Here is a 13,800-nt window from a genome sequence, read left to right as displayed (position 1 = left end):
GAGTAAGATACAGAGAGCGATAAAAATAAACAGAGGAAGGAAGTAAGATAGAGAGAGGGCGATAAAGATAAACCGAGGGAGAGAGTAAGATAGAGAGAGGGCGATAGAGATAGACAGATGGAAAGAGTAAGAGAGAGATAGGCAGAGCCACAGAGGGAGAAAGTAAGAAAGAGAGAGAGAGAGATAGACAGCCGGAGAGGGCGAAACTGCGAAAGTAAGTAAGAGAGAGAGATAGAAAGAGCCGGAGAGGGCGAAACTAAGAAAGAGAGAGAGAGATAGACAGAGGGAAAGAGTAAGAGAGAGATATTGACAGAGGAAGAGAGAGCGCGTGAGAGAGATGTGGACAGAGGAAGAGAGAGCGTGCGGAGAGATATAGAAAGAGGGAGGGAGATATAGGCAGGGGGGGAGAGAGAGACCGACAGAGACAGGCAGACAGAGGGAGAGAGAGAAAGAGACAAACATACAGAGGGAGGGAGCAGGAGAAGGAGAAGGAACGTAGAGAGAATGAGAGAGAAACGATTAAAACTCGAATACAACAGCCTTTTAATATTCAACTTTTGCACAAAATTTCCCGCGAATTAATCCTTGTTTACACTGCGGATCCGTGACTCGCCCGGGATCAAGATGAGACCAACAAAGTTGACGAGCAGTGCGGACTCGGTCGTACATCAACGTTTCCGAGTCGCCGAGGCCCGGCCAAGCGAGAAAGGCTGAAATCTTCCCTTGGACCGAATAGAATAAACGAAACGATGGGCATTCTATTTTCTGAGCATTGACGATTTACGGCCCCGCCTCTGACTGTTTACTTTTAATGTTGCATCGTGGACGCGGCGTAACGCGACGACGGCATCCACATACCGCCGACGAAAACGACCTGCTGAGCGCTGCTGCCCTTTCCGTGTGTGGTCTGGCATGGACGTCTCGAGTGGAGCCGATATTTCTGAAACAACGTGAACCAATATTAATACTTTAAAATTTTCGGTTCCAAGTTGTACGATGCGATTCCAATAATTTCCATTATTTTTAGTTTCTAGGTTGGAACGGTAATAATTAACAAGTGGTGAATGAAATGGGTATGAGCGTGGTAGGAAACGACGAACCTGAAGATGGCTCTTCACCTCGTCGTTTGTCAGGCCGTCTTCCTTCATGATCTCTCGGATCCGCTTCGGCGTCGCCGCTGAATTATAACCCATGTAAGGCATTAATAGAACGTCAACGACCACAGAGATCAAAACAGATAGAGAGAGAGAGAGAGGAGGGAGAGAAAAGAGAGAGAGAGAGAGAGAGAGAGAGCGTCAGATTGGGGGAAAAAGAGAGAGGGAAAGAGAGAAAGATATAGAGAGAACGCAGAGAGATGTTCAGATGTCTCGATGGACTGATCGAGTGAGAGATCGATATAGAGAGAGAAAAAGATATAGAGAGATGGATATAGAAAGAAGGAGAGATAGAGAGATGGATAGAGAGAGAAGGAGAGATAGAGAGATGGATAGAGAGAAGGAGAGATAGAGAGATGGATAGAGAGAAGGAGAGATAGAGAGATGGATAGAGAGAAGGAGAGATAGAGAGATGGATAGAGAGAGACAGAGATACAGAGATGGATAGAGAGACCAGAGAGATACAGAGATGGATAGAGAGACCAGAGCGATACAGAGATGGATAGAGAGAGACCAGAGAGATACAGAGATGGATAGAGAGAGACCAGAGAGATACAGAGATGGATAGAGAGAGACAAGGGAGATACAGAGATGGATAGAGAGAGATCAGAGAGATAGAGAGAGACCAGAGAAATACAGAGATCGATAGAGAGAGACCAGAGAGATACAAAGATGGATAGAGAGAGCCAAAGAGATACAGCGATGGGTAGAGAGAGACCAGAGAGATACAGAGATGGATAGAGAGAGACCAGAGAGATACAGAGATGGATAGAGAGAGACCAGAGAGATACAAAGATGGATAGAGAGAGCCAGAGAGATACAGAGCTGGATAGAGAGAGACAGAGAGATAGATAGGGGGAGAGAGCTACCCTCTGTGCCGCCTAGCTGGTTGAGCGCATCGAGGAAGCGTCGGTGGAGATCCTGGGACCAGCATCTCCTGGATTTGCGATGGGCCATCGTACGCCTATCGTCGCTGCCGCTGGAACTACTCCCAATCACCCCTCTTGTCTCAGAGGTTGAACTCGCCGTCTGAGGCGGAATAGTAGAAGACGGCGCGGTAAGCACGTCTTCAGATGCCGTCGACGTCTCCAGTTCCGTCGGCGGCAAGAAACTAAGGAATGTTGTCGTCGATTTCTTCTCCTTCCCAGCGACCGAAACCAAAGAATCTCTCTGTCAAGATTTCAAGCAAACGTAAGAATAAATACATGCAATAACCATCTAATCTTGTAAGAAATAATCTGATTATGGAGAGAAATCGAGGTAAGTTAATTTCTTAGGACCCTTACGTTGTCTTGTTCATTGGAATAGGAAGTCCACAGCTGTGCGGACTTAAGCCAGTTTTGCTTTTTTGTAGTCGTATCTCCGGATTCCTCGTTTTCGATATCGGCAGAGATAGAATTCAGCTTGATTGGCAAGAACTCCTCCAAGGCAGGGGCACCATCGCTGAGCGGTTCCTCTTCAACGTTCTCAGATCTAACGTTGCTAGAGCTAGGAGGAAAGAGCTCTGCCGCAATCTGCCGCCGGCAGCTTTCAATTGCTGCACAAATACCGTTCAAGAGATGACCATAAATTCGATTTCATGCTAATTTTGATAAAAATATCATGGGTCCTAAAGATGTAGCGCTATAACTCACCGTAAGTCACCAGATGTAGCGAAAAGGGGAGCTCTCGCTGAAAGACTTGAATCTTCTTTCTTTCCTCCTCAAGGGCTGAAAGATATTCTACATAGCTCTTGCCTTTCTTCTCCGCTTTGGAGAAAATCAAAGGAAGATCCATTTCAAGTTTTAGGCTGCTTCCAATCGTGGGTCGCCGTGAAGTTCGGCCACGATGCAATTGATAAAGAAGATGAAGGAAACAAGATCAAGGAGGAGAAAGAAGGCCGAGAAGGTAGAGAAAGAAAAAGGTGGTGATGGGCGTGTGGTTTGTGAGTGCAATGGGGGGAATCGTAGACGAAGATAGAGGAAGCTTTCCGAGTCGCGGCGTCGCGTAAGGGACGACAAAAGGTTGATGATGAGAGAGAGAATAATGGTAAACCTATAAAGAGAAATAGAAAGAGCGACCCACGTCTACTGCTTCTAGATGACTCGCCCTTCCGCGTCCTCTCTGGCAATGACGTAGTGCCCGAAGATAAGAATCTTTAACTCCCCACCTTTCGCCCCTTGATTCAGCTTGTCCCCGCCAAAGAGAGTTTATGTGCGACCGAGAAAGAGGTTAGGGTGGGGGGAGGAAGAGAGAGAGGGAGATTCCTGTTAGATCCGGTCCCGTTTCTAGAAGGCCATGATGGTCCGGAAACCCACATCATCAAGGCGGCGTTTTTCTCGTCGCATTGATCCTTATTTCCTCCAAGATGATACCGTACTCGGAATGTTGACTCCCAGCCCACCATTCTAGAAGCCATTAGTTTCATTATAAACACAAATAAAAATTAAACTAATGTTATTTGTTTTGTTTTCTTTATCCTCTCTCATTTAAAGGGGAAATTTGCTCCGGAGCATCAAGAAAGATCTTGTTCTCGTGGTGCCCTAATCTGGGTTTCTCTGTAGACTGACTCAAAGTAAAACTAGAATAAGATAATCCGGTGTTCTGCAGGGACATTTAATACGGTAGATTCTGAAATATTCGTTGACCTGTTGATCAGCCCTTCTGCCACGTCGTGTGTTTATCGCCACAGTCCTTTCTTCGGCTATAATGATTCAGTCGGTAACTCATGTGACGCGCCGGGCCGCCAGCGTAGAAGTGACGCCATTGAGACGACTGGATGGCCAATCAGAACAGGTCAACTTTGAGGCTACGGTACAGGATCAATCAAAGTTCTGTTCCTGATTGTGACTTACCGCCATCTTGCATTTTCGCCCTCACATCGTCAGTTCTTAGAGATAACATTTCTTTGTTAGGAGTTAATGCAAGAAAAAAGATGGGTATGCAAACCAAATTTGCGCTAAAATTTTTTAAGTGACAGACGAAAGGGAAGAAACGATTCGTTTCCTTCACGGGTTGTGCAAAGGTAGATTATTTTCCTTGATCAAGGGTCTCGGGTTGCGCCCATATGCTAGAAATCGTTGTTTCTTCCTAAAATTCAAGAGCGTAGATAGCGAGCACAGAGAGATGTTACTTCTGGAGCTTCAGATTTTATGTAGACTCTCATGAGCAAGCTTCCCCATCCACTTCGATTTATACAATAAATTTGTCATCTGTGAAGCAGTATCGATGGCATAACAGCAGCTTTTAGGTTCTCCGCTACAATAGATTGATGGATACAATGGTTGTTGAGATAAACTTGATAGTTTGTTAGAACGACTAACCTTTCGGAGATAGATTCATTTGAAAGAAGGGGTTAAATATTTATATGGGTTGATTATTTGAGGAGAGAGCCACGGTTTTGTCAAAGGTTTCCATCCGACTTCATGAACCAACGTTTATCTTCTTGTAATTTTGATAATAAACAGAATACACTTTCCTTTTTCTTCCTACGGATCCTAACAGGATTTCTGATTGCAAGCATTCAATAGTCAACTGGATATGCGCATTCAATGGTTCTAACCCCGTTCTCATATATTGTATGAAAGCTTAGCGACGTGGTTCCTAACTACAGCATATTCTTCGAACAAAAATATAACCATTCAACTTATATCTTTTACTCAGATCAGTGTTTATTTCAATGTACATCCTTACATATGTGGTGTGCGTATTTAAGAACATCAACATAACGATCTCCTACTGTAATCTCATTATATGTTCATGATAATTCCTTCCGGACACTTATTCTGATAATTCTAGCGCGGGTATAAATATATCTTAGTTTCTCATCAACCAAAATGTTTAACTAAAAAGTTAAGCGCTCGGTTGGCGCTCACATACATTATGCATTGATATCCGAAGTCCGTAGATGAGATATTTTACATAACAAAATATACGACCTTTCGAGGGAAGAACAGTTTGTTAACAAGGTGGTGAAGAAATCCAAGACGAAGCAAGAGAAGGTGAGAAGAAGCATTTCGTGCTGTCGAAATTATGGAGGGTGATCAGACGCTTGAGAATGAAAGATGGCGGGAAAGACAGAAGAGCGAAACAGAGAGAGAGAGACAGAAAGAAAAATAAGGAGAGAGAGAGAGAGAGAGAGAGAGAGAGAAAGGTTGATAGATGGATAGGTAGAAAGATAAACAGATAGATACATAGTTAGATAGGGGGGAAGAGAGAGCGTGTGAGAAGGAGAGCTTGATAGACAGATAAGGGTTGAGAGAAGGGGAGAGAGAGAGAGAGAGAGAGAGAAAGAGAGAGAGACTGACTGATAGAGTTTGGTAGATAGATACTGAAGAGAGAGAGAGAGAGGTGTGCTTCTATCCTGTCCCCTTTGGCGATGTTGTTTTCCAATGGATAAGATCGTCGTACTGGCATATGGTCATCATAAATTTTCTTTCCCACACGGGAGACAGTAAGGTGAGAAACGTTGATTAAGAGAGAAGGAAGAGACGTGAGAACAGGGAACAGCAAGATCTTACCCCTTAAGGGATATTCCTTCCAGGCTGGACAACGCTAATCCACAAGGGTCGTGTGTAACCTGTTCTCGTAACCTTACCCACTGAGAAGAGGATAATTCAGACCAACCCCATCCCATATTCGCCAGAGCTACTGGAGAAACGTCCACTTCGCTCGTTTGTCTTCGCATTTGTCAAAGGACAGACTACGACAAGAAAGCACCGAGATATGAGAATCCATAAACTTCACTTATTGAGTTCCTCTCTTTCTCTTTCTCTCTCTAGAAAGAGGAAAGAGGGTTTTTTATCAGTTCTCCAACAGCATACGATTCTCTGCGACGCGCCGGGCCGCCCGCGTAGCGAATCGGGGGATTCCTTATCTTGACACCACGCCGCCTCGCTTGTCTTGTTCTGCTATCTAGACTTTGAAATATACTTTGTTATTATTAGAAAACGAAAAAACATGCTGCTGGGATGATATTTCCAGTGGGGCTTTAGAAAATGCTTCTTACAACTGCGACATCTAACATATGAGAATTTCCAAGAACCGTGAACCACATCTTCTCAATAAGATATTTTGTACAAGTGGGCGGAGTAATCTTCAGAATAATTTTATAAAATATGATAATGCGCATTTCTGGCCTGATGGCATTTTAAGCGCTATAGTCCACATATAGTCTACTTTATTTCATGTGGGTTCCAAAAGTTACTGAATGATTCGGCAAGAAATATAGTATATTTTCTCTACATCTCTTAAAATAAATCGTGTCCAATTTCCAAGTTGAAAGAACTTTTGATGAACTTTGGGAGGTCCAAGGTTCCATATGTAACAAGATAATTTTTACGAGTATGGACTCAATAATTCTCAAACGAGGTGTACCATTTCGCAGTATGGGTTCGAATGAGGCCGTATAGTGTGGATCCTTGGTATCTTAGGACTTCAGCTATCTTTGACTTCATTGGAGGAATAAATATGGTGCTCTACGAATCAGAGCTGGAAGCTGCACCGATAGCGTTATCTCTGACAACCTGCGCTCGACAACTTTAACTCATGACATCAATGCGCACTGGTCTCTTTCTCTCTCTCTCTCTCTCTCTCGCGTTCTCTCTGTGTAGGCATCGGGGATCGGATCGGATCGGATCGTTCGAATCTTGATCGAAAGATTCGAACGAACAATGCTTATTCGAACAGCTCTGTTCGAATCTTTCGATCGAACAGACCCGTTGTTCGTGTTCGATCGAAAGTTTCAACGAACATTTTGGTTTGTTCGTGTTCGATCGGCCATTTGTTCGAACTGTTCGAACAAGTTCGAACAAGTGGCCGGTGGCTCGCCGGGGACTGCCCGCGGCTGGCGGTGCTGCACTGGCGGTCGCTGGCGGAGGCTAGTCGCTGGCGGCAGTGGGCTGCGCCAGCGCGCAGCTGCGACACTCGGCGTGGCCAGCGCTGAGGCAGCTGGCGGAGTCGGTGGGCTCGCCAGCCGGGCTATTCGCGGACGCGCAGGGGTTCCCCGTCGCCGCCGCCTCCCTCTCGACTCCCACCGCCTTCAGCGCCGCCTCCGCCTCCACCGCCCGCCACGCCACCCCCTCCGCCGCCGCGCGCGCCGCCTCGCCGGCCCGCTGCGCTGCCACGATCCCCTCCCGATGCCGCTTGATCTCGCCGGCGAGCCGCGGCAGCTACTCCTCGGCGCTGAGCAGCTCCAGCGCCCTCTTCAAGCTCGGCGGCGCCGCCGCCTCGGCCGGGGGGCCGTTCTCGACGGTGAAGAGCACCTCCTTGCACTCCCTCCGCTTCGCCTCGGCGGCGGAGAGCCACCGGCCGGCGGAGCTCCGCCGTCGTCTCCTCCGCGACCTCCGCGCGGAGTCTGAGCTCGCTCACGGCCTGCTCCTCCCTCTTCTCCGCAGCGGCAGGAGAAGCCTCTCCTCCATCGTCTTCCTCCTCTCCTCTGCTTGGCCCGCCGGAGGGGCTGAGCTTGGAGGCCGGCGCCGCTGGAACCGGTCCGCGACCACGTGGAATGCGTCTGGTCGGATTCGAACATTCCAACAATCCGATCCGATTCGAACAAGGCGTTCGAATCGGATTGAATTCGATCATTCGATCCGAACAGCCATCTTGTTCGAACAATCCGATCCGAACAGACGCGCAGATCGTGTTCGGATCGGATCTGAACAGGACAGATCGGTGTTCGGATTCGTTCGTTCGAATGCCCGATCCGATCGAACATTCGAACGATCTGTCCGAATCCCCGATCCCTATCTCTGTGTCTCTCTCTCGCCTTCTCTCTCTCTCTCTCGCCTTCTCTCTGTGTCTCTCTCTCGTCTTCTCTCTGTCTCTCTCTCTCTCGCCTTCTCTCTGTGTCTCTCTCGCCTTCTCTCTATGTCTCTCTCCCACATTCTCTCTGTATCTCTCTCTCGCCTTCTCTCTGTGTCTCTCTCGCCTTCTCTCTGTGTCTCCCTCGCCTTCTCTCTGTGTCTCTCTCGCCTTCTCTCTGTGCCTCTCTCTCGTCTTTTCTCTGTTTTTCTCTCGCCTCCTCTGCCTCTCACTAGCTTTCTCTCTCTCTGTCTCTCCGTCTCTCTCTCGCCTTCTCTCTCTCTCTCTCTCTCTCTCTCTCTCTCCCTCTCACCCTCCCTCTCGCCTTCTCTGTCTCTCTATCTCTCTCTCGCCCTCTCTCTCTCTCTCGCGCGCTCGCGTTCTCTCTTTCTCTATCTCTCTCTGTCTCTCTATATCTTTCTCTCTCTGTATCTCTCTATCCCACTGTGTCCCTCGCTATGTCTTTCTCTCTCTCTGTCTCTCTCTGTCTCTCTCTGGGTTTCTCCATCTCTCTCTGTGTCTCTCTCTATCTCTCTCTTTGTCTCTCTATCTTTCTCTGTCTTTCTCTCTATCTCTCTCTCTATATCTCTCTCTGTCTCTCTCTATCTCACTGTGTCCCTCGCTATGTCTTTCTCTCTCTCTGTCTCTCTCTATCTCTCTCTGGGTTTCTCCATCTCTCTCTGTGTCTCTCTCTATCTCTCTCTTTGTCTCTCTATCTTTCTCTGTCTTTCTCTCTATCTCTCTCTCTATATCTCTCTCTGTCTCTCTCTATCTCACTGTGTCCCTCGCTATGTCTTTCTCTCTCTCTGTCTCTCTCTATCTCTCTCTGGGTTTCTCCATCTCTCTCTGTGTCTCTCTCTATCTCTCTCTCTGTCTCTCTATCTTTCTCTGTCTTTCTCTCTATCTCTCTCTCTATATCTCTCTCTGTCTCTCTCTACCTCTCTATATATATCTCTCTCTGTCTCTCTATCTCTCTCTAGCTCTCTCTCTGTGTCTCTCTATCTTTCTCTGTCTTTCTCTCTATCTCTCTCTCTATATCTCTCTCTGTCTCTCTCTACCTCTCTATATATATCTTTCTCTGTCTCTCTATCTCTTTCATTTCTCTCTCTAGCTTTCTCTCTGTGTCTCTTTATCTCTCTGTGTCTCTCTATCTCTGTCGCTCTCTCTGTGTCTCTGTATCTGTCTCTCTCTCTCTCTCTCTCTCTCTCTCTCTCTCTCTCTCTCTCTCTCTCTCTCTCTCTCTCTCTCTCTCTCTCTCTCTCTCTCTCTCTCTATTTCTCTCTCTCTCTCTCTCTTTCTATCTAACTCTCTGTTTCTCTCTCTCCTTCTCTTTCTCTCCCTATCTATCTCTCTATCTCTCCCTTTCTTTCTATCTCTATTTCTCTATCTCTCTCATTTCTCTCTCTATCTCTCTCTCTGTCTCTCTATCTCTCTCTCTCTCTGTCTCTCTATCTCTCTGTGGCTCTCTATCTCTTTCGCTCTCTCTGAGTCTCTGTACACAAAAATACGACATAAAGAAATAAGTCCAAATTCTGTCATTCTATCTGTAAATGATGAATAAAATGCATGAGCAAACTTAAAAAGTTCCAAAATAAATGGAAACACACATTTTTTGTCGGCCGACTTTGATAAATCAACAACATGCTTGCATATGAAATATATTGTGTTTAATCTAAGAACCAAGTTCACTGATATAAGAATTTTGAGATATGTTCATATTTATGACTTTTCCTATTAGTTTCTGCCCGTAATCAATTTATACAAAATTTATGGCTAAATTGATAGAATGCCATATCCATTTATTTATAGTTTTGAATGAAAATCTTAGCAGAACATCATGAGTGTTGTCTTGATTAAATAAAAACCTGGCTATTTAACATTTTTATATAAAAATGCACGTATCCATTTAGGATCGATGATTTATCTTTTAAGATTCAATCTGAAAAATAAACCCTAGTTAATTTTTCAGAAACTTTTGACAATTTAAAATACTTCCGAAAGGAATAGAGATGGTTTAAAAAAAAGATATGGACTGGCATGTTTATAAGAAGCCATATCTATCGGTCTAACTTATTGGATAGACAAAAAAAACTTGTGTTTCTAGGTTCAATTTAGAATCAATTTCACTATACCTTGTCATTGAAAAAAAACATTGATGTATAGTTGAATATTAATGTCACTATAATTTGTCATTGAAAAGTTTCTAGGATTCTTCAAGGAATATTCTTCCGATGATAATGAAAAAGGTCAAGATAATTTCTTGAAGCTATCAAAGGGATGAAGGGTCTGGAGGATAAAGAAATGGCCTACTAGATCTAGAATTATGGAAGCAAAAGCTCACGAACTAGTAGGGAACTGTGTGATGTTTCTATTGGATTCTTTAAGTTTTATTAAAGACCCAAAATAATTTAGTTCCAAAAATAAGAGTAACATTAAGTCAGATTAAGGCTAATAACCAATGGATGATTGCATCATGTTGAGCGGAACAGATTCTGCAATAGCATGATCCCTTGGATGACTTCTTTGATCCAATCACTTCTTAGGCACTTGATGTATTCTCTTGTAGAGATCCCCTTGATGTCCGTGTATATCTTCTAATCATCCGGTCACACTTGAAGAGAGAGATTTTGAGATAGGATGGGCTCAATCCTGGTTTGCATGAGTACATGAAATGAGTGCCCCCTATTTATTATCTTCTAGTTATAATTCATAAAATCTTCAAATTGTGAGTTATCCACCAACATCCAAAAAACTTGTGTTTGACCTTCTATCCCCATGTATCAGTCCAGTTAATAACTATTTACCAACCTTATTAATTACATTTCCATCTCCTAGAAAGGGCCGCTGAACGATTGGACCAGATAGGTGCAAGTAGGTCGACTGCTTTACCCATTCTTGAAACACAATCTAGAAATGTATCTATATCATTATACATTAATTAATCAGGATTCTATTTAGGGAAGGACACGGTCTAACCAAAATTCGGTTAGACTGGACTGAACCAGACCGTCGGTCAGCCTTTTTAGCGCTGACCGAACCTTCCAGTCCAGGTCTGGTTCGCACGTTGAAGCAAACCGAAGATTGACCCTCTCTCTCACCTTCTATCCCACTCTCGTTCTCTTTCTCTCACCCTCGCTCACTCTCTTCCTCTTTCCTTCTCATTCTCTCTCTCTCATCATCTCACCCTCTCTCTCGCTGGCTCTCTCTCTCTCTCTCTCTCTCTCTCTCTCTCTCTCTCTCTCTCTCTCTCTCTCTCTCTCTTCCTCTCTACCCCTCTCCCTCTCCTGCTCGTTCTCTCTCCCTCTCTCCTGGTCATTCTCTCTCCTCTCTTTCTTACCCTCTCTCCCTCTAGTTCTCTCACCCTCTCTCTTTCTCGTTCTCTCTGTCTCTCCCCCCCTCTCCCGTAGTTCCGGTCTCATTCTCCCTCTTGTTCGCTCTCCCTCCCTCCCTCTCGCCCTCTCCCCCCCTCTCCCTCTCTCCCTCTCATTTTCTATTCCTCTCTCTCTTCCCCCCTCTTGTTTTCTTTTCCCCTATCTCTCTCCATCTCTCTCTCTTTCATCCTCTCTCCCGTTCATTCTCTCCCCCTTTATCCCTGTCTCTCTCTCCCTCATTCCGGTGTTATTCTCCCTCTCATTCCCTCTCCCTCCCTCTTTCAATATCTCCCTCTCTTCTGCTCTCACTCTTTCCCTCTCGTTTTCTTCCATATCTTTAAAGGATTTTTTTCAACTGGCTCCCGCCTACTGATGGACAGAAAATTGCATAATAAATTTCAAATGTCGTTGTGAATTTAATTTTCCTACAATCAAATAAATATGATAAAAGTATAACTCCCTCAACTGTATGGTTGGATTAAGGTCGTATCCACAGGACTAGCCCTTAGAGATATAGTTTTAATATTTGAGTTGTTAGTTATTAAGCTATAGTAATAATATTAAAGTTGAAATAAGTAATAATAAGAAGATAAAATAATAGGTTAATAAGAAAAATAGAGGAGAGAAATTATCTGATATTATATGTATATGTATTATAGATACTAAGAAAACTGAAGAATTAATATATTAGATATCATAGTTAAAGATGATAGTAAGATAATTAGTGAAGAAGTAGATAGTAATTTATAAGAGTAGTTAGTAATAAGAGGGAAGAAGATGAGTAGAAGTTGATACCTAGGGAGAGATATTAAGTAATTACTTAATTATAATATACTAAGTAGCTAGAAAGATATAGGGATATTGAGAAAGGGAAAAGGGGGTATTAATAGTGGCAGAAGATAGCTTAAAGAAATATATTTTTCATTATATAGTAAATATATATATATATTTAATATGTTTTTGTTTATTTTTAATATGTATTTTATACTTGATTTCCGAAGTAAAAGGTGATTTAGTCGAACACCTTGAAGGTGTTCGACCGAATTCCCAAGAGGAGGGTCGAAATAAGAGAGTTATATAGTTTATTTAGCTATTATATGATTTTTATATAGTTTGTATATATTTATTTAAACTAGAAAACCAATATAACAGGGTACTTCTGTCAAACGCCCATGAGGTGTCCGACAGACTGCCCGTGATAAGTCAAAGTCGAGTAGATGTGTATTTTTATATTTTATAAGGTAAATAAGTATGAACTTATGAAAATCGTAAAAATTATGCAATGCACATTGGGTGTTTGATAAAATGCCCCATAAAGGATGCGATGAAGAAAACACGAAAACAAGCTTGACTGGTATCTAAATGTGAACAAAATTAAGTGTCCATATGGAATGAAGATATACAATTCAACTGCAGAGATTCATAAACATACCCAAATCACCCTGATTCGAAGACGAGAATGGCGACGCCAATCGCCGCCGCCAAGCTTCAGTTTAGGAGTTCCCTCATTCTTCTCCTCCGTTCGGGTGCAAATCCAGGGACACTCTGACTTCTCTCGGCGCCGCCCGGAGCTTCTTGAGCAGGCTAGAGGTTGTCATGACCCTCCTTCTGCTCTCGACGCTGCCAGACGGGATCCCCGCTGCCTTCAGGCCCCCTTTAATGGCTTGGGACGGGCCTCTCAGGCTGTCTGATGGTGGGGGAGGGCCCTGGGGGTCCTCACAGGTCATTGGATGGCCTGCCGGTTCCCCCCGCCGGCAAATAACTGCCATCTAACTGACATCGTTGACGGCCAGGGGCGCTGTTGGACCGAACTGCCCATAGCCGTTTGATGGACCTTTTCTAGGACCGGTGGCTGTGATTAAATCGCAGCCATGGACCCAGATTAAACAGTGTACCCATAGTCCACATCATCCTGGCCCATCAGCGTGCCCCATCAGCCCTATCAGCATCTTCCTCACTTCTGATTTGCCCGCAAGAGGGCCCTGCATCCGCATCATCTGTGAAAGCCAATCAAATCCCTGGAATATAGAAATAAAAATATATTAATCCAATGGTATACATCTCACTGTCCGACTTTATTTAAGAAGATTGGACAGACGAGATCATGTCCGTCTCTTAAAATAAGCCCGAAGAGACATGGGCTTTGGGCCGGGTTGGCTCGAAGCGCAGTCTCGATTTCTTTCTTGTTTTCTTTAGATCGCAACCCGTTGGGCCGCGATCCATTTGTTGCTCATTAGTGGCCTGGCCCATTGCGACAATAAAAGACATAGTGGGATTCTAAATCCCATATTGAAAATTTTGAAAAAATGCGGCGATATATAAATGTCAACATTTCTTTCTTTCTGAATTAAAATTCCATACCTTCCCTCTGTACCGCAAACTTGAACTCTCTATGGGCCTGAATGGGCCTTTGCTCGTTCATTGTGTGGCTGGCTGGCTAGGCTTGCCTGCTGGGCGCCGCCCCTTGCTGGTTGTTGACGGGCTTTAGCGTTGTA

General features: G+C 44.5%; 1 protein-coding gene across 1 annotated transcript; it reads right to left on the bottom strand.

Moving 5' to 3' along the window:
• Window positions 1-519: 519 nt before the first annotated feature.
• Window positions 520-3,277, bottom strand: LOC144700807 (transcription factor HHO2-like). The gene is made up of 5 exons (XM_078572353.1): window positions 2,789-3,277; window positions 2,441-2,691; window positions 2,024-2,324; window positions 1,101-1,177; window positions 520-940 (listed from the first exon to the last, which is right to left on the bottom strand). Exons 1-5 carry the CDS (start codon window positions 2,928-2,930, stop codon window positions 809-811), a joined length of 903 nt encoding a protein of 300 aa, XP_078428479.1. The 5' UTR covers window positions 2,931-3,277; the 3' UTR covers window positions 520-808.
• Window positions 3,278-13,800: the final 10,523 nt, after the last annotated feature.

The sequence above is a fragment of the Wolffia australiana genome, chromosome 3 (assembly GCF_029677425.1).
Source record: "Wolffia australiana isolate 7733 chromosome 3, ASM2967742v1".
Taxonomy (NCBI): domain Eukaryota; kingdom Viridiplantae; phylum Streptophyta; class Magnoliopsida; order Alismatales; family Araceae; genus Wolffia; species Wolffia australiana.
The sequence above is the reverse complement of the archived record's forward strand: the minus strand, read 5'-3'. Positions and strand labels throughout refer to the sequence as shown.

Bases quoted from the DNA above. Each gene is read 5' to 3' on its own strand.
- LOC144700807 (XM_078572353.1), bottom strand. From the start codon at position 2,930: ATGGATCTTCCTTTGATTTTCTCCAAAGCGGAGAAGAAAGGCAAGAGC. The intron at 2,692-2,788 runs GTGAGTTATAGC...GTATTTGTGCAG, and splicing joins GCTACATCTGGTGACTTACG to CAATTGAAAGCTGCCGGCGG. The intron at 941-1,100 runs GTTCGTCGTTTC...ACGTTGTTTCAG, and splicing joins AGGTGAAGAGCCATCTTCAG to AAATATCGGCTCCACTCGAG.